The sequence below is a fragment of the Arvicola amphibius genome, chromosome 1 (genome assembly GCF_903992535.2).
Source record: "Arvicola amphibius chromosome 1, mArvAmp1.2, whole genome shotgun sequence".
NCBI classification, from domain to species: domain Eukaryota; kingdom Metazoa; phylum Chordata; class Mammalia; order Rodentia; family Cricetidae; genus Arvicola; species Arvicola amphibius.
This window is the reverse complement of record NC_052047.1, coordinates 63,625,820-63,651,087: the sequence shown is the minus strand read 5'-3', so window position 1 is coordinate 63,651,087 and position 25,268 is coordinate 63,625,820. Positions and strand designations below refer to the sequence as shown.

Below are 25,268 nucleotides of genomic sequence, written 5' to 3'. Positions count from 1 at the left end.
AGTAGGAGTCAGTGAACAAGCCGCCTACTGGGGGCCCATGCACAGTTGTAGCCTTGTGGATGAAGCAATCCCAAAGCACAGCTTGAGGTAGCCATAGTCAACACTCAATGCTCATTCATCTCTCCCCGGGAAACCCTGGGCCAGAGCAGAGTGGAAGGCCCCTCCTCTGTTCTGGCAGTGATCCCAAGGGATACTTTCTAACAGTTATAAGTGACATCTCATGGCTTTCTTGACCTGACATTTCCAGAGAGGCATCACCACATAGGCCTGGCCTGCCAGAGGCCAGGGAGGTGCTTAAATGCCATGTCTTTTCTTGTCTCTGAGCCCATTTCACCGCCTCCAATCCGAGTTACAGCCGGGGACAGGCAGGGCGGGGGCTCCCCTTTTCCCTTCCTTTGACTCTCACACAACCATCAGGCCTGGGAGCCAGCCACTTCCTCAGTCCACTGATCAAATATGTCCCCACATACACATGGCCCACAGGAGCCTGTCTTGGAACACTCCTGGCAAGAGCCCCACAGGCCCACTGCTGACTGTGGCTGGCAGGGCACAGATTTCCTATGCCCGGTCACAGGGACTCTGCACCTGACCCACACTCCAGTTTCCTCAGATCCATAAATTCACCTAGTGGCTCTGCAGAGGGACGAGGACCACAGGACAACCTGCATTGCTGGCTTCAGAAGGGACCTCGAGAAGAGCAGCTGTCCTCACCACAAACCTGAAAGCGGTACAGAATCCTTCCCTTCCCATGGGAGGGTGGGAAGCGGGTACGTTAAACATGTAGAAACTGGAGGGGGGGACAACCGGTGCCCAGATTAAGACAGAAGCAGTGACTGGAAGTGGGGACCACGGTGCCCGGATTAAGGTGGGGAAGCAGGGTGCTCTGGAAGGCTTGGCCAGTGGGCACAGATGTCAGAAAACTTCTAACCACACAGGGCCATGGGTATGCCATCAGATGCTACCATCAGCATAGATCTAGACCAGGTAGGGACTCTGGTCAGGGTCCATGGCTACAAATTCCTTGTCAGGGTCAAGGTCTGGCAAACTGGTTCATTTGGGCTAAAAACATTCTCTTCAAAATGGAGGGGGTCGTAAACAAAATATGGGCCCTCAGGGCAATGTGCTACCCATGGTCACAACCATGTCCAAGAGGGATGTCCTTGTGAGACACCCTGAACCCCTGCTGACCCCTCCAAGGGAGCTGGAATCTCAGGCTGCCCCTGTGGGGGCTTCGCATGAGTCTGTGCTGAAGGCTCCACAAGGTGGAGTCTGAAATCCACTGCTGACCGGGCAAACACGCCTATGGGTCGGGCTGGGCCCCTCCACCATCTGGAAAGGAAGGGGCAAGGCCTAGGCATCTCAACACCTACATGCAGCTGGGAAGCCGTGCTGCTGCCTATGAGGCCTCCACCAACCTGGAGGGACCAGACATCCGTGGGATTCTGACCTGGGAAGGTGACTCGCAACTTAAGACCGCTTATTAGGACAGAAGGAACAGTTTCGGAAGACAAGGAAAGTCACACCATTTCTGAACCATTTTCTCAGGCTGGCAATCCCTAGGCCACAAGGGAAGAAGCCCCAAGAAGGGCAGGAAGAGAAAGTGACCTTTTGGTAGAATTCTTTGGGGACTTGGATCCAGTATGGCATCTCAGGAAGGAAGACCTTAGGACACTGCCCAGGACCACCCAGGCCAGTCCTATGGGACTCTGGAGACTGTGGTCATTTCATAGTGATCAGGATAAGGGGTTTGGGGGAACACAGCAAGCCTGAAAACCTGTCGGCTGCAAGCTGGCTGGATGTAGTGCTGGCCTCTGCGGGGTATGAAGCAAGCCCAGGGAGGGGGCCCATGTAGCCTGGAATCTAGAAGCCACACCCGAACCTGTATGTCTGGGGTTCCCTGGTTGTCTGAGTTGGGCCCACAGGTTACAGAATGTTCCTGAAGATCAGAGATCTATTCTGCCCCCACATAGCAGCAGCACCCAAGCCATGTTCCCCAAAGCGTCTCTCTCTAGAGACCTCACGGCCTGGATTCCCTCAAAACCAGGTTACAGTGCTGTTCTCAACACATGCCAGCCGGGTGACCCTCCGCAGGTCAACGGGAGCCAGTCACAGTAACAGTGTGGTGGAAGAACTTACAGGATCTCTAGGCAGACAGCCTCTCCCGTGCCCATGCAGGATACAGCTACATCCCCTGCCCTGCTGGCTTCTCTTGAGACTCTGCTAGAGAAAGTCATGCCAGCACAGGGCTTCTGTGTGAGCTGCTGTAGGTACCCACGCTGGGGGTTGCGTGCTAGCAGAGACAGCCACCCCTGCCACCAGGAGTGGTGCAATCAACACACTGGGAGACTTAAAGCAAGCCGCTCGCTCTTTCCTCATGGCCCCTTACTCCCTCAGCACAGAGGACTGGGTACATCCAGGTTCTACATACACATAGCGGTGAGATCAGGATTAGCATCTAGGAAAGGCCGACAAAGGCATGAAGTCAACAGAGGTCAGAGCACACTTCTGCGGTCAAGGGATTCCCAGGCTGAGGTGAATGAGTCATAGATAGACAGAGCCCCATAAGCCTTCCTCCCTGGAGACACCCCACTTCTTGGGGCTTACTTTAGGGGAAAGGGAACCAGAGACTCAGAACTAACAGAATGTTCTAAAACCAGGCATCCAGAAAGAGCCACTTTCCAGTCCACCACCTCAGTGACAAGCCGCAGCCACTCAGCATGGCTGAGGAACAGACGAGGGTTCAGGAGGGTGACAAGCCATAAGGCCAGAGCTCTTGGGGAGAGCTGGAAATGTCCCATTTGCTCTGCGGGGCCCACCATGCCCTCTCAGGTCACTACCCACAGATCCAAAAGCTCCTATAAAATTTCAGGACTCCAGATCCCTAAACAGCAGAGAGCCACTGCGGTCACGTGGTGGTGGAGAGAGGATGAGGTCACACCTCTAACCCATTCTGCACCCAGGGCATGGCTTGACAGCGTGAAGCTGGCCATGGTAGGGGACTTCAGTGTTGACACAGGACAAAACTACACACTGAGCGGGGGGGAGCCCTACTCTTCCAGGCCCTCTGGCCTTCATACACTCAGAAGACCCCACTGTCCCCAAGGGCCTGAGACATGAGAAGTCACAGAAGGCACCACACCCTGAAGGAACCACAGGATGATGCCCAGGCTCCCTGAGTATTGACCCAAGCCAGGTGCTGGGTGAGGGTGAGGGCTGGGCCATCCAAACAAAGTAGCCCAGGCTAGCATCTTAGGTTGAAGGAAGTAGCCCAATGCTGAGCTTTCTGAAACCAGTATGTGTGTGGGTGGGGGGGGTGGAGGTTAGGAGGTGGGGCTTTCTACGCTCCTGAGAAGACTGGCACTATCCCACAGGCTATACTGGACCAGTGTCCCTTGTCAAAGTACAGAGATGGGGGCGATGGGGCCTGGGGGTGGGGAGGTGGAGGGACACATGATCGTGACAAAGAAGGTCGCTGCTCACTCAAGCCTGTCACACAAGCCTGTTAACACGCACAGAAGATGAGCCACATACAAAGAAACAATGCCAGCGACGACATTTGGAAAAGAAAATGACATTAAATAATGTCAAAATAATACGAAAAATTTAAGCATTGTATGTAAATTTCAGGAGACGGGAGAAACTCAGTAGAGAGCAAACAAGAGGGTGACGGGATCTCAGGGGAGAGATGCTTCGGGCAGAGTCTGCAGCAGCTGGGGTGGGGGGTTGGGGATGACGACAATCTCCTGGAAGCTGCCATGTCAAGGTTAGAGGGCTCAGAACAGAGCTGAGCTAGAGCACAGATGGGCGTGGAGGGGCAAGGGAGGTGAGTGCTAGAGTGAGAGAGGACCTGGCTTTGGAGGCCTAGCTAGGGGCAGGAGGTCGAGGGTCCCAGGGGTGTGTCCAAGGGCCACATGGACCTTTGTCAGGGGTCAGTTTCAAACTGGGGCAGGATGAAGGGCTCGCCTGTTCTTTGGAATTTGGCTTTAAGGGCAAGATAGGAGCATGGGGACTTGTTATAGCTAGGGATGGTGTCCAGGCGGGAGTTGCTGGGACCGGACAGGAAGGTTCAAGCTGTGGAACAGAGAGCCACAGGCACAGGCTGATAACAGAGGAAACTGACCCAGCGCCAGCTGTGACGTGTGGTACCCCTGCAGAAAAATGGCTATTGCTGTGTCCCAGGGAAGATGGGAATTTGGAGCACCAAAGGATAAAGACTTCCCAGGTCACAAAGCCAGTCCACAGAGCACCCTGCTTCACATGTGGGTGAGGTGGGTCAGAGAGGAGACAAAGGCCAGGAAGGACAGGACATGGTAGTCGTCTCCAGAGAGGTGATGGGAACATGGTGGCAGATGTTCTGGATCACTTGGGGGCTAGGACAGTGGCTGCCACTTGCTACCCCCAGTGCCTGGTGGAGTGCAACGATGGGCCTATCATTTTGGAGGTACCCACCACCAAAGAGATCCACAAAATTTTGGAAACCTGGTCCCTACTGTCCCCATCCCTGTAAGGAACAGGTGTATTCTCAAAGAATGATGGTGACACCATCTGAAGTCAGGCACTGGCGTATCCATTCTACATCCATTTACCTGGACTCCAAACCAAGGCCACACATTCATCTCCATTCCATAGACATGGGCTCAGAGACAACTAGCAGCTTTCCCAAGGTCACATACGTAGAGCCAGAACTTGAACTCAAATCTCCAATCTGAGAGCCTGGGCTCTGCCTGCCTGGAGGAGATGGAGAAGCTGATATAGTAGGGAGGGTGGTACAGGGTAAGACCATTCCTCTGATCCCATGAAGCCTACTTGCTTTCCACAGGCCTCCATCCAGCAGTCCTGCTGGGGACCTAAGTTGAATTTAAAATCAAATGCAGCATGGTGCAGAAGGCACTGAGTAGCAGAGCCTGCGTGTTGTAAAAAGAACCAGGAGCAGGGCCAGAGAAGACCTCCTCCACAAAGGGAAACAAAGCCAAACAGAAAGTGATGGCGGGCCATCTGCTGGTGCAACATTTCAAAGCGGCAGGTAGCCCCCTGCCCGTCCCTCAGGATGGTGGGCGTAGAGACAGCAGGTGGCTCAGTGCCAAGCCTGTGAACTACTTAAGCTTCATGTGGCATCACACATACCACACAGGCCTGGCAGGTGGCGCGTTCTGAATTCCAACACCCTCCCTGAGGTGCTGATGGCTGTGAGTTTAGCTGGTGAGCGGGTTTCTAAGCTACAAAGGCAAAAGATTGGAGGAACTAGGAGAGGGTGTGGGGTTGGGTCTACGGAGGACCAGAACTACTGTCTGAGGACTCCTGTGACACCTGCCTCAGGTCCTCCAGATGTGCTCTGTGCTTTGCCAGGCCTTGGACAACAGGGGTCATGGGACCCTGAGGAGAGGGGGACCTCTTGCTGTGAAAATAGGAATGGCAGGCACTGTAGAAGAGGATTCCCAGTGTTCTACAGTCAGTCCATGGAACAACCTTTTCTGCACATGGGTCTTGCTGACCCTAATGTGAACAGTGCCACTATGGCCAGGTTCTACCAGGCCCGGCCAGGTGGTCACAGTAAGTGCGTCCCTAGGTGCACAGTGCATTATGATTTTGATCCTCCCTTGTATTAGAGCAGACATGTGACTGAGGCTGAGGCAGGAGGGCAGGGCTTCCCATGGGCTATCCTTGTGTTCTGAACTCCTCTGTCTGAAGCAGGCACAGACTAGATGCCCAGAACTAGCCAGAACTAGGGAGTATGTAGAGTCACAATATGGAAGGAACCCGGGTCCTTGTCATGCTTAGAGGAGAGCTGTCAGAGGACACCAGCTGGTAACTTCTCTAGTGGTCTTTACATGAACAAAATGCCATTGGCGAAGCCTCTGGATTGCTGGGGTACAGTTACCTGGACTAGGTGCAGCAGGCTACCTCTGAGTCTAGCTTCTATTCTGCCCACTCTACCTCACCCTCAAATGCTTGTGGAGAGCAGTTGAAATGGGAGTACTCCCCCTGGGAGAGATCTGCCCCTGCACTCAAAGAACAGGGCCTGAAAAAAATTCACATACCCCAGGAGACCATTCTAGAGGCTGAGAGAGCAGTGGCAGAAGTTCCAATAGAAACTGAGTCAGGCAAGGCCCAGACGTCCCTGGTTCAGGCTCAACACAGGGGCCCCCTATTGTTGGTCTCAGAGTCACCCCAAGGCCTTATCACCTCCAAACAAAGCTCAGAGTTGACCCAGATACCTTCAGCATCCATGGCCAAGCTGGTCCCCACAAGGGAAACCTGCTTAGTAGAAACACCACTCCCGGAATTGAGTCCCAGCTCCCTTCTCTGCCATTTAGCCCCCACTGCACTAGCCTGGGCCTCAGGGCAGTCTCGGCAGCCTAGAAATAACTTTTTACATCCATAGACCTTTGCTTTTCACACTCCAGCCTGCTGGCAACAATGGTTCCAGTTAGCTCCTGCCTGGTGTTAAAACCGTTTGGCAACAGTTCTCTCTCTCAGGAAGCAAACCTTTGCCCTGAACTCTGGCTTTTCCCCATATGAGATACTTTAAGACACACAGGAAGTGATTGCCGTGCAAGCTCTGAGAGGCCTATATCCTTTCACCTTCCTGATCCCTGGTCCAGGGTTGTATGTGAGCCCAGAGGAATCTGATGGAGGATGAGGGTCACCTCTCTCATCCCAGGCAGCAGCAAGCTCAGTGCTGGAGGCAGCAGGGCATTGACACAGAACCATGGCATGATGACTAATATCCATTTTCAACTCCACAGTATCTAGACCCCGCCAGGAGCCAATTCCACATGTGGTCTGTGAAGCAATTTCACAAAGATTTAACTAAAAAGGGAGCCCACCTTGAATATGGTAACACCATTCTGTGGACTGGGGTGCCGGGCGTAGTGAAAAATGAGAAAGTGAGTGAGCATCAGCATTCCTCTCTCCCCCTCTTCCCCGGCTCTCCGGTTCCTGATTGGATGCAATGTGACCAGGTTGCCTCTCCTCCAGGCACAGCTTTTCCACCATAGGGGCTGTTTCCTTAAGTTGCTTTGTCTGGCATTGATAAAGTCACTAAGGAAGGTGCTCAGGGTCAGAGGCCACTGTCCTCATGTAGGATTATAGAAGCATGAATATGACTGCTCTTCACCCTGCCAAACGTTCCTTCAGCCAGGAGACAGTCACACCAGGAGGGAGGGGAAGTCCTGCAGATCTCTTCTTGTCTAAAGGGAGCTTCAATTTCTCTATTCCCCGGTAACATCAACAGCAACCTCAACAACCCACCACATGCTCACCCATGTCAGAATCCCAGCACCCCAACCCAATGCAGAAGAGAATATCCACTCTTTGGCACTTATTCCAAGCAGACTCCAAGGCGCAGGGTGATGCGTGCAGGGCCAGGTGCCACGGCTCTTTACTTCCACATCTTTGTCTTAGTGAAAATTGACAATGACTCAGATGTTCTAAAAAACCGAGAACTTGGTTAAATAAGTATTACCTTCTTAGATTGGGGTGTATTAATACAGCCATTAAAAATAGCGGCTGTGAAAACAGCCAGCACATAAGAATTGTTTAATACATAATTCCTTTGGGATTCAACATTTATAAAACATGTATATATTGCATATTTAGAGAGCCTGGAGAGAATAGTTCATCTCAGATATTAATAGCTTTAATCTCATGGGGGTGGGACTAACACAGGGATTGCTTTTCTTCTGCCTCATCTATTTTATAGTTTGCCAAAGTTCTGGAATGATTATGAGTTATATTTAGCAAGAATTTTTTTTGGTGGAGAATTTTCTAGAGGGTAATCTGTCAACACACCCATCCCAAAGACCTCCTAAATGACCATAGCCTTATCCAGTGTACGGAGGAGCAGAGAGGCCCAGGGGCTGAAGCCAGAGTGACACCTTGTGGGGTGCTGTTCTGCTCAGCAAAACGCCAGACTCAACTTCTGGTCTGAGATTCTAAGAAGAAGAAACACAGGGAAAACCAGATCATAGGAAGCAGAGGATGACCATGAGGAACATGTATGTGGTGGGTTGTTACCCCCATCCTGGGAGATGTAACAAGGAGCACCCGACCACTCAAAGTGGGGATATGGCAGAAACTGGCAGGGTTTCTGGGAAAGAAATAGAGGCTGCAGGGGAAACCCCAACCCAGGCGCAGGCAATGACACTCAGAGGGAAGGTGTCAATGTCCATAGAGGGTTTGGGATCAACACAGGGCCTGAGACTCAGATACTAGGACCTCTTCACCAGTACCGTCTTCTTTTCCTCAAAAGTGCAATCCAGATAGTCATTGTCACATAGACATAAAAAGGAGTTGGGACTCATCTACCTGAGACAATTGCCATTGCAGTAGGCAAGAAGCCAGGGCCCATGAAACAACTAGGTAGGCAATCCAGGCAAACACTGCCTGCCGAGCATGCTTTGACCTGCAGGCCAGCTTCTGGGTAAGCTGTTGCAGTACATGGGCTAGCCATACCACAGAGTGAGCATCACTCTAGGGTGGCCATTTAGGTCCAGCAGAGCTGGGTCAAATATTGAGATTTAGAGGATGAGGAGGGAATGGATGAAAGGCAGGCAGCCTGACAGCCAGGGTGAAGCCGCATAGTAAATACTGACCAGTCAGGTCCTACTAAGAGGCTGCACTACAGGCCTGGCCAGAAGAGAATGGCACCATGCTGCCATATTAACCCTCCAGGGCCAGTGCTGCCCTCAGCATTCTCTGTGGTGTAGTTTAAGCTAACTAAAGAAGTGCTGGCTGCATAACTCGACAGATGTTTATAGAGAGCCATCAGGGAGGGTGAGGAAGGAAGGTGGGATGACCACCACAACAGGCAGCGCTCTCCTCGGAGAGAAGACTGTCTTCTTCCAGGAAGCCTTTCATGGTGGCCACCTTCTCCAGTAGGGCGGCATGGCTAGAGCTTCCCCGCTTCTTCAGCCTCTTGTCAGTGAGGACTGTATCACACAGCCATGGGTGAAGTTTCCCCTCATCTACAGATCTATACTTAAGAGTCTTGGGTGCCAATTATGGATTACTCTAACTGAAAGTCTAAAGTGAATGGATGAATGATGAATGGAGTGGCTGGGTGGAAGACGATGGATTCATGGATAGATGGATAGTTGTATGTATGCATGATGAAAAATGATGACTAGATTAGATTATGATGGGATGGTTAGATGGATGGTGGAGGATGAAGGATGAATGAGTGCTGAATGGAATGGATAATGGGTGGGTGGATGTTGGATAGGTTGGTAGATGTTGGGTGTTGAGTAAGTACTGGGTAGACAGATAGGTGAAACATGTATATATAGGTTAAATGGATGGTTGGTGGATGACAAATGGAAAATGCTGAAAAGATTAGATTAATGATGAGTGGATGGTGACGGATGGAGGATGGAGGATGAAAGATGAATGATGATGAATGGAAGGATGATAGATTTTGGGTAGCAGATGGATTGGTGGATATTGAAGGATGAATGGATAAGTGGGTAGATGGACAGGTAGAGTAAAAGCATTATAAGTAGATGATGAATGGATGTATGAATGATGAATGGATAATAGTAGATTAATAATGGGCAGGTGGGGTGGATGGCAGATTAATGAACGATGGACGAAATGGATGATGGTAACAGGTAGATGATGATGGAGGGATAGATGGATTTTTAATGATAATGGGTAGCTTAATAGGTAGATGGTGAATGAGGGAATGGATAGGTGAGTTTGATAGGTGAGAGAGATAATGAATTGTTACTCGTCTTAGTTACTTCTTGTTCTGCGCGACAAAATACCCTTACAAATGAAACTTAATGAGAAAAGGACATATTTTGCTTACACTTCCAGAGGGGATAAAGTCTGTAATGATGGGGAAGACATGCAGCAACAGGGAAGGAATGGTGGCAGAGGCAGGAGGCTGTCTGGTTATACCAAAGCCACAGCACAGAAAGCAGAGAATTAACGAATTGGGGACAATTGCTCAAACATGAAAGCAGTGGGGAAGCATTGCATATTCAACCATGATAGATGGACGGGTGAGTGAATGGATGGTTATATGTTGAATGGAGAATGGTGGGTGAACCAATAGTTTGGTGGAAGGGATGCATGAATGATAGACAGCTGAGCAGCTGCACAATGGATAGATGGATGGGTGGAGAGCTGTTAATGGAAGGACAGGTGAGGAAATGATGGGTGAAGGGAATAATAAACAGGTAGAGATGATAGAGTGGAGATGAATGGAAAGATAAGAGGGATGGAGAACCACGGTAGAGGAAGAGGTTAGATGAAGAGGGAGGGAGGGAGGGAAGGAGGGAGGGAAGAAGGAAGGGAGGAAAGGAGGGAGGGAAGGAGAGGAGAGAAGGAGGGAGGGAGGAAGGGAGGGAGGGAGGGAAGGAGGGAGGGAGGGAGGGAGTGAAGGAGGGAGGGAGGGAGGAAGGGAGGAGGGAGGGAGGAGGGAGGAGGGAGGAAGGGAGGGAGGGAGGGAGGGAAGGAGAATAGGTAACTAGGTAGATGGGTAGATAAGAGGCCACAGGGGACTGGGGCCACAGAAGGATGTCCTTAAATTTTCACTAATTCTTTGTCATCCAAATCTAATCCCTGGTTGGTCTGTCTCTAACAGTACAACCCAGTCTGGACATCAACTCAGTATCCTAATTATAGGTGGAATTATAGGTGGGCACCAGGCCCACAAACTGATAGTTCAAAACAAATGATTATTTATTGAATAGACTCAAATGCTTCCAAGTCAGGGCCTCTATTGAGAGCCCTATCTGCCCTGAGGCTTGTTTGAGTTTAACTCAGCTCTCTGCATGCCCAGGGGCAGATGAAGCCATGTGCTGAGGCCACTAGGGGGACAAAAGGGATCTCTGACCCCTAAGAAAATTCAAAAATATTATAGAGTACCTGTTTTTAGGTATCATCTTGTGAACAACTGGCCATCTTGGGGTAGAAGCCATCTTGTAATAACTGTGGGATATGGGGTCTGGATTGAACCACTGGGAGCCTTGAATGGAGTCCCCTGGGGATCACCAGGAGGGACAAGGGACTCAGCAAGGCTCAAAACCAACTTCTGTGTGCATGTACATGGCACGCCAAAGCCTGGCACACAGGGGTACTAACACAAGCCCAACAGTGCAAGACTAGTGCCTTCCAGATGCCAGCCAAGGGCACAGCAGGCTCCTTCATGTGCTCCTCTCTGGAAGCTGTGGCTGCACTTGGTCAGCTTTCCCTGTTGACAAAAGCACCCACCAGCACTTCCATGCTGTGCCAGTCCTGGCATCCAGGCCACTGGGAAATACACTGTATACCCTGGGAAATCAAGCTGTCTCATGGGCAGTCAAACACCCTGCCTCCAGCTCTGTCCACCGTCTCCCTTGGGGGCAATAAAGCCAGAATGTACATTGCATGGCGTTCTGTCTCCACAGAGGACTCACCCTTCTTAATAGGGAGGAGGTATTGGGAGCCATTTTGCCCAACCATTGAGTCTCAAATCTCTGATCCCTCCCACTGGCATTTACAGAGCACGATGCCTTAACACAGTCGATAACAAGAGACATTGCGTGTGAATTTTAAGAACGAGGTGTGAGAAATATTATGGAAAGATAGAATCAAATCTAGTTTTGATATCCCATGCATGATGTCACAGGGAAATAGACAAGGATCTTGAAAATCTCAAACCCCAGCTCTCTTGGAACATGAAAGCAAAAGATAGAACAGATTCCCACAGTGTATTCTGGGGGAATTCTAACCCCAGGATTTAATCAACAGAACAAAGGCACAATATAAGAAAAGCTTGAGTATTTACATTTATACTGTAAAAACTAAATAGAAATGGAGAATTAAACAAATTAATGTGAGTTCGAGGGCCAGCCTGGTCTACAAGAGCTAGGTCTAGGACAGGCTCTAAAAAAAAGCTGCAGAGAAACCCTGTCTCGAAAAAAACCAAAAAAAAAAAAAAAAAAAAAAGAAAAGAAAAAGAAAAGAAAAAAAAAGAAAAATTTTAATGAAATTAATTAAAAATAAAGATTATGAATAAAGGAAGGTGGCAAGTTGCCTGAGACCATTGCATGGAATGCAGGATTTGGCATAGAGATGCTGAGCCCTTTGCACAGGCTCCACCCTTCCTTTCCCACTCCCATGCTTGCTAAATGTGCATAGCCAATCTCCTGGAACTGCTCCTGCCACGGCAACGCTTGATCCCATGTCCTTTCTCGCTGCTGCAAGTGACCCTGAGACTTGCCTGAAGCACTAACACACTGTCAGTCCAGTGCTGTGAAAATGATATCTAAGGTAAGACTGGCACACTGCCAAGAGACAACACCACCACACGAGGCTCACTATCAGAAGACTGGTGCATTGAGAACCAAACTATGGAAAGACAGAACATTCTTAGGAGAAAGTATCTTTGTGGTATTGGAAATAGAAAGCAAACCCAGGGCCAGGGATGAAGGTTTAGAGCAACATTTAGGAAAATGCATCTTGACATTTGGGGACATGGAGATGAAGAGGAAAGGGTTAGGAAAGGAGTTAAATTCCTTAACAAAAGTAGAGGGATACAGCAGTGCCAATGTAGTCACACAGAGGGACGTGACCATGAGAAGGCACATGCCACCTCAGGAGAAACACTGAGTCACAGTCCTGTGGCCCCTGAGTACATACAGGCAAAGTCTGATGATATCCAAGATATGGAGGAGCTGGCCACCCACTGACAAGCTGGTAAGATGAAGAGAGAAGAAATCCAGCCGGCCATGAATGCTGCCCTATACCTGCCTGGAAAGGCAGCCCCGGAGCTCACTATGGCTCACAGGCTCGCTGCTGCCCTGACTGGAATAGCAAATGCCCTAGGCATCAACATCACCGTCCCATAATGGAGAATGCACACATCAGAGAGGATCCACATGCAACATGGGGAAATTACCAGAACAAAGTTGAGAACATAAATCAAATGCCCAAAGCAGGAGAATGCCATTCATATCAATTTTTAAAACAAGCCCAGTGGTTAGACGTCTGACTACAGAGAGACACACACATTGTCTTGAGCCGGTATAAATTGTGATTTATGTGTTGCTGCATGTGTTGAAAGTTTTGCTTTATAGGTAAGCTATAAAGCAAACCAGAATGGTCCACCCCAAGCTCAAGATGGAGATAACTTCCAGGTAGAGAGCGGGGGGGGGGGCGGGGGGGTGTAGCAGAAGGGCAAAGGGTGGGTTTTATTGGAATCTATTGTTTTCTAAGTGTAGAGAGCAAACAATTGGCAGCTGTTTAATGGCTGAGCTGGTGAGGCTTCGCTGTGATAAAAATGACACCCTAATTCCACTACCTACCTGTGGCAGTATGCCTGCTTCCCATCCCTTGACCCCAGGACCACATGACATCAGACTAAGGTACAATAGAGGCAGGCTGGGAGGGAACCGAGAGAGCATTTAAATGTGCACTAGTCCACCTCTGCCATTGGTCCCCAGGCTGGTGTTTTACTGCATTCTGCACTTTTCTCTATATGTCAAAGATTCCATAATTAAAAGAGAAGCAGGGAGAAAGGGAATGGCTCTCCACCCCCAGCAAAAACGACAGATTCCAACCAAGCCATCCAGCCGGAGTGGAAACCTGGATCATTCCACTCCAAAGCTGCAGAGGCCTCTTCCTGGCTGCCCTTCAGCAGATGCGCCAAGGGTCAAATGTACCTGTGGGATGGCCCAGGGGTGGCTCTGGTACAGAGTCCTTTGGGTCTTGGAAGTGTGGCCTAATTCAAACCTACCTTGCCACACAGCCACCCTCAGCGTAGATCCTGGAGGCCATAACCCAGGATGGAGGGCAGAGGAGTGGGAAGGTGGGCTGTGGTCAGCTTTCTCCTGGCTCAGGATCTCTCTGCCTCTTTTCCCTGTCTTGGCTTATCATAGAGCGACCTCATAATCACTGAGTCTTCAAGATCCCGGCAGTGGTTTCCTAAAACCACACTGCCACTGTCACTCATTCACACAGTCCGTGCATCCACTTATCGTCTCTGTCTGTCCATCTACCTATTCATTCATCAGTTCAACCTACCCAGCTTTCATTTTATCCAGCTAGCCACATACACATGCACACATACATCTACATACCATCTATCCATCACACCTCCCATTCATTAGTTGCATCCATCTGTCCACCCATTCATGCATCCAGGCCCAACATGCATGCCTAGCCCAGTCACTGTTTGGCTATGGCATCCTGTAGTCAACCATATGGACCTGACAGGTCTCCATGCTCAGCTGACTTGTATTCTAATAGTGGGCAGAGGTAATGTAGTAAGAACACAAAAGTTTCAATGAGAGAGGTGGCAACGGTTCCCCTTTGGGGATGGGGGTGCTATACATTGAATGGCAGGGCAGTTCCTTAGGGGTTGACTGTGAGCTGAACTGAATGGTGATAGACTCAGGACTGAGGGGACAATTCTAAATGCATGCCAGACAGCAGGCAGCAACACACAAAGATGGCGAGGTGGACAGAGTCCAGCTTGACCAGATTCTACCAGTGAGCAGCTCAACCCCACAGACTCCCGGGTGCTCCAGAAGCACCAGCCACATTGTCCTATGGACGGGCAGCATCAGTCTTTCCTAGAGCTTGTTGGAATGCAGCCTAAGATCCCACCTCAGAGCCTGGCATCCAGATCTGCATCTCATCCAGATCCTGCATCCCGGACAGGGAAAGCAAGATCTGTTTCTGTACACCAGGCACGTTCACTGGGGGTAAACAGCGCCCCCAGGTGGCCAATGATGGGTCATTAGGGTCTGAAGGATGTGACTACCACACATGCAGGGTACTTCAGGGAACCACAGTTTGTGTGGGAGGCCATTAGGAAATCTAATGCTTTCAAAGGCTGAGGACAATCGTGCTGGGAGGGCTGAAAAACACGACCCCAAGCAATAGTACTGTGCAGGGCCTCCTGAGGGGTTGGTCTCCAGAGGGTTCCAGGGAACAGATTTGTCATAGGGCTGGCCCAGTTTTAGCACTCCAGCACCCGGAGTCCTGCGATCTATTCTGTTACAGGAGTCACTAGCCACACTAACTGCTGTGCCTCGCCTGGGGATGGGGCTGGGTCCTGAAGCGTGGGCAGGCCTAGCAACACTCTCGCAGAGGGCAGAGCGAGTGGCAGCCAGAGTTCTGTTTCTCTTTGCTTCCCCTTCCCTTCGCCTCTCTTTATCTCATGAATCTACAGCTCTGTATGGAAGTGAGTGCAAATATCACACAAGCCCTCCAGACACCAAGAAGGCACCCAAGTCCCCACATCTCTGTGGTGGCTCAACTCTGCCTTCCAACCCTGAACATCTGGGCCACCAGAGGTTTGGGCAGAAGGTTGGAAAGGGCAGGTGGAGCCACAGGTAGAACTGAGTCCATCAGCAGCACCAGACTGTTTTTTCAAGTCCCTGGGTCTTGAGTAGCCAGCTGGGAGGGCAGCAGGAATCTAGTTGTGGATGAGGAGGGACAAAAAGCATGTGACTAAAGGGACAGAGGACAGGGCAAGAGCCAGGTGGTCATTTAGAAAATCCAATATAGATGACATCTCCAAAGCTTAATGATGGACCATTCTGTGGGCTGAATGGTAGCTCCTGCAAAGAGATGCCCATGTCCCGAACCCCATGCATCACTGGGGAGGTGGGGAGTCTTCACAGAGGTGGGGGGACTCAAGAAGTTAAGATTCTTGAGACGACAACATCCCAAACCATCTGGTCAGGCACTAAACCCAGCAGTCATTGTCTTTAGAAGGAACACACAGCAAGGAGGTCATGTGACAACAGAAAGCAGAAGACTGAAGTAATAGCTCAGTCAGTAAAGCACCTGCTGTGCAAACAGGAGAACCGAGTTCAGTGCCTAGAACCCCATGAAAAGAGCAGGCATGGGGGTGCACCCTTCTAGTCCTAGAGCTGGGAGGTGGAGCTAGGCGGGTTCCTGGCTTGCTCATCAGCCAGCTTAGCCTACTAGGCCAACTGCAGATCAGTGAGAGAGCTGCCTTAAAAACAAGACAACACCAACAAAATAGTGAATGGTTCCAGAGGAATGGCACTGAGGTTTTCTCTGCTTCCACAGGCACATGAGTGTAGGGGCATATGCACCTGTGGGGCAGTGTGTAGCTTCGTACATATGCACCTGCATAGTGCGCAGCCACATACATATGCACCTGTTGCAGTGTGTACCTACATACATATGCACCTGTGCAGTGTGTACCTACTAAATCAATATGCACCTGCTCAGTGTGTACCTACATACATGTGCACCTGCGCAGTGTGTACCTACATACATATGCACCTGCGCAGTGTGTATCTACATACATGTGCACCTGTGCAGTGTGTACCTACATACATATGCACCTGTGCAGTGTGTACCTACATACATACGCTCCTGTGCAGTGTTTACCTACATACATATGCACCTGCATGTGTACCCACATACATATACACCTGTGCAGTGTTTACCTACCTACATATATATGCACCTGCGCAGTGGTGTACCTACATACATATGCACCTGCACACATATGCATTCACATACATATGCACCTGCGCAGTGTATACCTACATACATACGCATCTGAGCACATATACATCCACATACATATGCACATGTGCGGTGTTTACCTACACACATGTGTACCAGCACAGATATGCATCCACATATATATACACCTGCATTGTGTGTACCCACATGCATATGTACCTGTACACATGTGCACACACATACATATGAACACACACAGAAGACAGAGGTAAGAACTCAGTGACTCAGTCACTAGGGCCTGAGACAGAATGGGTGCCCCCTTCCTAGTCTTCAGAGGAAGAACTGCCCTGTGACATCCCAGGTTTTAGCCTTTGACCTCCTGGACTATGAAAGTCCATGGCTGTTGTTTTAAGTGCCCCAGTGTGGCCATTTGGTCCAGCAGCACAGTAACCACTGTGCCTAGAGCTTTAAGGATAGACAGAATATACCAACTCTGGCTTGAGTGAGGGAGGCCTTGGCCAGGGCCAGTGAGTGCAGGAAAGGAGAAGACAGGTGACTTCGATTCCCTGGTGCTGGTCAGAACATCTTAAGAGGTGGGAATGTTCTTCTCCGAACCCACTGTACTGATCAAAGGACCCAGGATTGGCGGAGGATGCAGACAGAAGATGCTGATGATGGGTCAAGGAAGCCGGGAGGGAGATGCTGCTGACGTGAGGGTCCATTAAACACAGAACAATTAAAAATGCATTCAACTTTCGATTCCCAGAGCCATTTCCAGAATGGTAAATACCAGGCCTGTCATTAAAAATGTATTTATTGTGATTACACAGGAGAATTCTTGGGAGGCTTGGTGTGTGTTCAATAAGTGTGCCTTTAATAACACCATTTAATATATGCTCCCCAGACACTGGCACCTGAACCATCTATTTCACAGGCCTCAAATGCAGACAGCAGGTAGGCAGCACCCAGGGAAGGACCCACGGGCATGCTCTCAGCCTCCCGGTGCTCCTTGCCCTGTCCCAGTGAGGGAGCAAGGTAAGGGCAGACAACACTCCAAGAGAAATGTAATCAGAAATAGCATGGAAACTGCTCCTCGCCGGGAATCAAGAGGATGCTGGGATACGGACAAACTGGCAAAGTTTAGATAAATTGTCAGACTGGTGCTGTGAGCACTGAACCCTCCCCAGGTGGGAGCTGGGAGCAATGGACCCTCCTCAGGTGGGAGCTGGGAGCACTGAACCCTCCCCAGGTGGAATCTGGGAGCACTGAACCTTCTCAAGTGGGAGCTGGGAACACTGGACCTTCTCCAAGTGGGATCTGGGAGCACTGGACCCTCCCCAGGTGGGAGCTGGAGCACTTGACCATCCCCAGGTGGGATCTGGGAGCACTGATCCTCCCCAGGTGGGAGCTGGGAGCACTGGACCCTCCCCAGGTGGGAGCTGGGAGCACTGGACCCCTCCCCAGGTGGGAAACTGGGAGCACTGGACCCTCCCCAGGTGGGGAGCTGGGAGCACTAGATCCTCCCTGGATGGGAGCTCAAAGACTGAATCAAACTGATTCGCTAGGAAAGTAATGGCTGTTCAGGCCTCAGAGCCATGCGCAGCTGGAAGCCTGGTTTACGAGCAGAGGGGGGAAGGAATGCAAACTTGAGCTTCAGTCTTCTCAGACTGTTCAGCCCATACAGGCACATCAGCACAAAAGCAAGCATAATCTAAACACGGAAAGTCACTGCACCCGCGCAGGGGATGGGGGAAGTTTCTGGAAATGACTAGACCTTCTGAATGCATTTTTAATCAAGCCGAGAAACGTCTGGGTGGAGAGAACCGTGATGAGAAAGGGACGGGAAAAATTTAAATCTGTTGCTTTGCTTTGGGGAAAATCCAATTTAGACAACGTACCATCCTTGGGATGTTTTGGGAGCCACCATCTTCCGTCTCACCGCCTACTCTCTCCTCCGTTCATTCATCCCCCCAGACAGAATAAGAAACAGAGGTTCTGTAAGGAGGAGTTTGCCTGGCCCACAGCTCTAAAGGGGCGGTTTGGCCTCTGGAATCCTACATCTGTTTCTGGAATAATTCGGAGCCTGTCATTCAGGGAGTCCCGACCGCAGGTGTCCTTCTCTGCCCTCCCATACCCCATGAGGTCCCAAAGCAGCATCTACACCCAGCAAGTGCCTTCAAAAGCCTGACTGCCCCAGGAAAAGCAGCTCTCTACCTGAACCCAGACACTGTTTCCAGAGAGTTCTACTGCCTGCGCTTTTAGACAAGCTGAGAGTAGAGGAAGCAAGCAGTCCAGAAATTTCCAGGGAAGGTATCCAAGAGGGGCGGGAACAGAGTAACTAGATTGCTGGTGTCCAAAAGTCTGGGAACTTTTCATTGGATGTTAGAAGAAGAAAGGAGACTCCCTCCATCCTTGTGGCAGCAAAAGGAGACACTCCATTTGGGCAGGAAGGTGCCCCTCACCCTTGCCCTCCCCAGGTAACACCCCTAAGCCAAGCTTCTAAGCGCTAATCCCCAGAGAAGCTGATGCTGCTAGAATCTTATGTTCGTCCGTCTATGCATTTTCATTATGTGCACACATGTGGACACATGTGCTCTGGTGCATGTGCGGGAAGCCAGAGGACAACATGAGAAGTTCTACTTCTACTATGCGGTTCCAGAGGTTGAGCTCAGGTTGGCAGGCTTGGGTGGCAACATGCCTTCACCCACAGAGTCACCTCACCAGCCCCACCGCTGGGATTTAAAACCTAATTTATTCTGCAGCAGTATATCCCTTCCTCGAGCCCTAGAACCGCAAGACACGTTGAGAGCATCAAGATCACGTGGAGGACAGCTTCCCCTCCACACAGGAACATGGCCTGTTCCTGACCACTGTTGCCAGCATTGCAGGAACAGATTGATATGTGAGGAGGTGAGTTCCTGGCAGGGGGAGCTGTCGTGGAAAGGCTGGGGGTGGGCAGTGACAAAACCCAAGGGCCTTTAGGCACACACAGTGACCCTGGGCAGTTACAGCCCAGGTAACACTGTCATTGCAAAAAACCCAACCCCGATCACCATGGGAAACACATTCCTAACGTGCCACGGAGGGGTGACAAGTAGGGGTGCCAGAGCCCTGCGGTACAAGCAAAGCCAAAGCTAAAGAGAAAACCACAGCAAGCAGGTGGCAAGCGGCTCTTCCTGCAAGCTTTCCTGATGAGTCAGGCGCATGGATGCAGGCCCGGTCTCAGCACTCTGGAGACAGAGGCAAGAAAACTGCATGATGGGTTTCTAGGCTAGCCTAGGATACAGACAGACCCTATCTCAAATAAGCAAATGGTCCCAACCGCAGTATTTTCAAAACCCAAATTAAAATGAATTAATCACTACTGGAAAAACACACAAAGAAGGCAAAATGATCCCACACCAAGAGGGACTACAGTGGTAAATTCCCGTGGGAGAAAAGATCCCACCCGATGCCCAAGAGGTCCTCACGCTCCAACCAGAACTGATGATGATAATGGCCAAAATGGTCTCTGCAGCCTGCTCCTCCCCTCCGCCCCTCTCAGACATCAAAGACGGTCTGATGTCCTTGGGGCCCATTCATGTTTCACATATAAAGAGATACCACCGCCTGGGTGGGTTATTATTTACAGTTCTTTGGCTAAGCCGGAAAGAAAGCAAACTACCCTAACAATGAGGCCAGCCTGAGCTTTTGGGGTGCTTGGGAGCTGCCTAGAGAGTCCAGAGCAGAGCCAGGGATATTGTGCAGTGACCTGGATTCATGCTGCCAGCCTCCTCCTCCCGGGAGGAGGCAAAAAGAGCCCCGAGAAAACAACAGACAGAAAGAGCGAGGAAAGAAGCCTTCCAAACAGTTGTCCGTCTGCCAGGGCCCTTTGTCCGGCTGACGAAACTCCTAATCCGCTTTCGACATCTCCATTATGTCTTTCTAGCCGTGGGGCCCACTAGTGGGGGCGGGAGCTGCAGGAGCCCAGGTGGGACTCCGGCCTCTGCCAGGAGACTGGCGAAACGAAGACCCACAGGTATAGGAAAAGAAAAGCCCATCAGGCTGACTTACCGCCACAGAGAACTTTCCAGAACCTTCCCATGTCTGCATGGTAGTACTTCGTCAGGATCAAGATGACCTGTGGTGTCAACAGAAAGGAAATGTAGCCATCAGCTGGTTCATCAAGGTTCCGAGAGAGGATTGCGGTGACCCTTTCCACCCAAACCACACTGGGATCCCCAAACCACACTGGGATCCCCAAACCACACTGCCTGATGGCGATGTTTCACAACTCCGGGACACGGGCCTTGCTTCTGCTTTGGACACGTCCTCTTCTTCCCTTTAGAATGGACTCTGGAGACAAACCGATCCTGCTGCCACTCTGTGGAAAATCATTAAACTCGGACTCAGAGAATCCCAAACTGTGGCCAAATATTCAGCAAGGCTCTGGTCCCAGTATCCACACTGTGATTAACACTGTCACCCTGGACAGGATCTAGAATCGCCTAGGAGACAAGTCTTCCGGTATGTCTATGGTGGATTTTCTATGCTGGGTTCATTGATGTGGGATGATCATGATGAGGTGTATGGTACCAAGCCATGGGACTGGGCCCTGGATTAGGTAAAAAGGGAGCGAGTGGTCTGAGCATCAGCACTCATTTCTCTGCTTCCTTCTTGTGGATGAAATGCCACCAGCTGCCTCATGTCTCTGCTGCTGTGCCTTTCCCACCATGATGGACTGGCCCCCTCCAGCTGTGAGCTAAAACAAAGCCTTCCTCCGATATGATCCTTTTGTGGGGTATTTTGCCGCAACAATGAAGAAAGTAACCAAACAAGCAGGAAGCAACATTTGGGAAGCTTCTGAAGGCAGGGCTGTGTGCACATCAATGCACCCATGTATTCCCTGCAACCCATGGAAATAGCTGCCTGACGTGGCTGACCTAGAGAGAAGCTGGCCCCTGAGGCTGTGCTGTCATTCCTTGTCCTGGACTGCAGAGCGGTGACGGGTTGGGAGGTGAGGGTGACAGCCGGAGGGGTCCATAAATCACCAGCAGACACTTTTATTTGTTAAAGTACTCAACACACAGGGGGCTCGTGACCAAGCAGTGAAGAAAATACAACTGCTAAGAGAATGGGAAAAAAAGTGTGTTCTAAAGCTCTCAGATGATCTTCAAAGCCCGTACATATGAGACAAAGAAAGAAAGAGAAGAGGAAGGGAGGGAGGGAGGGAGGAGGGAGGGAGGAGGGAGGGAGGGGGGAGGGAGGGAGGGGAAGAAGGATTCCTTCCTTCCTTCCTTCCTTCCCTCCTTCCTCCTTCCTTCCCTTCTTCCTTCCTTCCTCTTCTTCTTTCTTTCTTTCCTTCTTTCCTCTTTCCTTTCTTTCTCTCTTTCCTTCTTTCTTTCCGCCCCCCCAGGGGACCACATTGTTTGCAATTACTCTGCTAGTGGATGGATTCTCATGTAACATCAAAATCCATTTCATTCACTGCCAGTCCATATTACCAACACCCTAACAGTCCCGTTGTCATGGGAACCCTGGGAGGTGAACCTGGGCACGCTTGGTTCTAGTAGAAGTTCTTAGCCTCCTTAATTTGGGGTTACCACACTGGCCATGTCCACCCCTCTGCTTCCTCCCTCATCAGGAGCAGAACTTTCCAGGCATGGGTCCCAAAGACTGGCTGATCAAGTATCTGTTTTTTCCCTGATGATTAGAGCAGGGAGCTAGAAGGAGAGGGTGTCGGTTAGCTGGGACGGCTTACAGCCACGAGGCAGCGATGATTAAAGAGAAAACCAGAGCCTTGTCAACGAAGCAAGATTGGCTCTACCTCTATCTGAACAAAGTGATTCCTCCCGTCAGCACACGGCCTGCCCGAGTCAGAGAGGATCCTCCCAAGACAGAGAGGTAGCAGAGTGACAGGGCCTCGCTGGGCAGGAGACAAGTGTGGTCTTAACCTATTGATTTATATTTCATACAGTCTACTATATCCCAGGGGGCTTCTGAGGAACTGGAGTGTGACAGCTGGAAGGGACTTCAAAGACAGTTTTACCCACGTGCCTTGGATGAAATCATATCACCCTGACCTGGTCCATGGCCCGGGGCCACCAGTTGGGGCTCACCCTCCATTCTGGGATCAGGTCCTTGGAGGCTCAGAAGCGGAGAGGTGGATAGTCTTCCCAGAACTCTTGCCTTCATATTCAGATTCTATTGCTAATGATTCTATTCTAGCATGGTTTCACCTCATGCCTCCTGGGAACAGTACCCACTCAAGACTACACACTGCATGCCATACGCATGCCACCAGGCTGTTGTATACAGCTCTGCCCTGCCCTGCGTATAAGTGCCTTGCCTGGTACCCTCTGCCCTTACATCACCTGTGGTGATTTGAATGACTATGACCTCTATAGGCTCATATATATTAGCTGTTTGGTCCCCAGCTGGTGGACTATTTAGTGAGGATGAGGAGATACGGCACTGCTGGAGGAGATGTGGCAACTGGGGGGTAGGCTTTGAGGGCTTCAAAAGCCCATACTAGGCTCAGACTCATGATTGCACACTCTGTTTCTGCAGCCAGCCTGTAGATCAGGAATGTAAGCTCTCAGCAATTGCTCCAGAACTATGCCTGCCTACCCGCCTGCCTGCCTGCCCTGCCTGCCCTTTGATTTCTCACCATGATGATTATGGACTAACCCTCTGAAACTGTAAGCATGCCCCAATTAAATGTTTCCTTCTATAAGTTTCCCGGGTCATAGTGTCTCTTCCCAGCACTAGAACAGGAACTAAAGACACTGCTCCATGTCTTGGTCACTCTATCGGCCTCCAGATCTCTGTCTAACCCCATACTGCCTTTAAGAAGGTTTCCAGAATCCCCACACTAGGCTCAGCTTCTCATGGTCCCCATACCAAAGCTCATAGCTCTGTCCTGTGTTTAAGTGTGAACACTGGACAGTGGTGGGCACAGTGTACACAGTGTAACAAATGGGTTTCTGGGGGCCTAAGTAACAAAAAAAACCCAATACAGCAATGTCAGACAGGGGTCTTCAGAACTCTGACTACAACCCCCCACTTCCATGAAGAAGACCATTCACAACTTGTTTGGGAGGACTGAGTCCCTGTACCACCATCCCCTTAACTCCCAGTGGAAGTTTGGGGCTTCTAAGTCAGAGGCCTGGGATCATCTTGCTAGGGACTGCAACAACGAGGCCACTGTGATGATCTGGGTCTGGGAAAGCCAGACAACCAAGACGTCACCAACCTAAGATCCCACCAAGCCCCATGTCCCCAGTCTCCTGAACTATGTTGCTATGGTAACAAAGCAGTGGAAGGAACCCACAGCCATAGCGACAGACATGGCTACAACACCCTGACAAGGGTGTTACCATGTTGCAAGGCTCACTCAAACCCTTCACATGCAGAGCCCCCAAGATGGTCTAATCAGTGCCCCATCTCTCAGATGGAGAAACCAAAACAGAGTCCAAAATGTTTTGCCAAACCATACATGCTATGGGCCAAACCAGGTCTCAGTCCTGAGTCTTCTCAGGCAAGCACAGGCTCCTCCATGTCGGGCCAGAAGCAGTTCCAGAAGTTTCTATCAGATGTGGTTTCAAGGACCTCAGAATTATGACACACACCCTTCAGGGGTCCTGGCTACAACTGAAACCTCCCACTAGAAAGTCTGCAGCATGGGTGGAGCTCCCATAGCTGTGGGTACTTTGATCCCACAGAAAGGAAACAGGAACATTGAGGCTTTCTTGACAGGGGCTGTCCACACCCCTGGCCCACAGGAGCCCTGCCCAGAGGGCAGAAACCACCAAGCAGAAAATAAGAACAGTTCCTCGAGGCCACAGTGGCCAATTGGGTCACCCTTACGGTCACCCAGTATCTCCTCTCACTTCTGATCTTCTGGGTCCTTAGGAACTGATCTCCTTTTCGCGGTTATCTCAAGGGTGCTGGGTACCATTCTGCCCATGGAGCCCATCTGACTTTGACAGGTACATCACAGGAGAGGCCATTACAATTGTTTCCTTTTACTGCTGAGGAGATTGCCACACCCATCTAAGAAACCAACCTGGCATCATACACACACAACACACATACGCATATCATGCCAAAGCAGGGCTTTCCGGGTTCCCTGTTCATCACTGTCCCCAGTCCTGGTGACCGCTCCTTCCCAGAATAGGACATAAGGATTCTGGTGGCACTCCAAACCACTGAAAGCTAACCATGACATCCAATTATAGATGTTCTGAGATCACCGGCCTGGGAGCCCCGTGAAGAACAGGGTCTGGCCAGCATTGCTGTTGAGGGGACTAATCCAAGCCAGCTAGTAAGCCCCTTGAGCTTATGGGACAAACCAGGTCTCAGTCCTGAGTCTTCTCAAGCAAGCACAGGCTCTTCCATGTTGGGCCAAAAGCAGTTTCAGATGTCCCCAGCCCACCATGTGGAGCTCATTCCTGAATAGCCTGACACTGAGGCTCTGGGGTTTACAAAGTGACTCTCACAGGTCAGCAAGCCCACTGAGACCTTCCTCACACTCTGCCAGCATCTGCTTGCCAGGCCAACTATTCTCAGGATGTTGAGGGGCCCACCAGAACATCACTGCTCAGGGGTGGGTCTCCTGTGACACTGAGCCGGTCCCTGCTGTACCCCAAGGTTTCATCCCAACATAGTGAGGCAAGGAACCAGCACTTCGCAGAACAGCCCAGAGACCTTAAGAATAGCTCCAAGCTTGGCCTCCACCTGTCTGCTCATCGAAGCACATGCTGCTTCTTCAGTGACAATAGGACTGGAAACCAGGGAAGCCCCTGACTCCCACTGAGGCCCACACTTTCAGAACAGCCAGCAGAGAA

At 50.6% G+C, this 25,268-nt stretch overlaps 1 protein-coding gene across 1 annotated transcript in view; it reads right to left on the bottom strand.

Annotated features, from left to right (window-relative positions):
• The window catches only part of Sorcs2 (sortilin related VPS10 domain containing receptor 2), a 375,316-nt gene that overhangs the window by 196,121 nt on the left and 153,927 nt on the right, over positions 1–25,268 (bottom strand). The window contains 2 exon segments of the mRNA XM_038340624.1: positions 20,494–20,524; positions 20,527–20,560. Of these exon segments, the coding sequence (XP_038196552.1) occupies positions 20,494–20,524; positions 20,527–20,560 (65 nt within the window).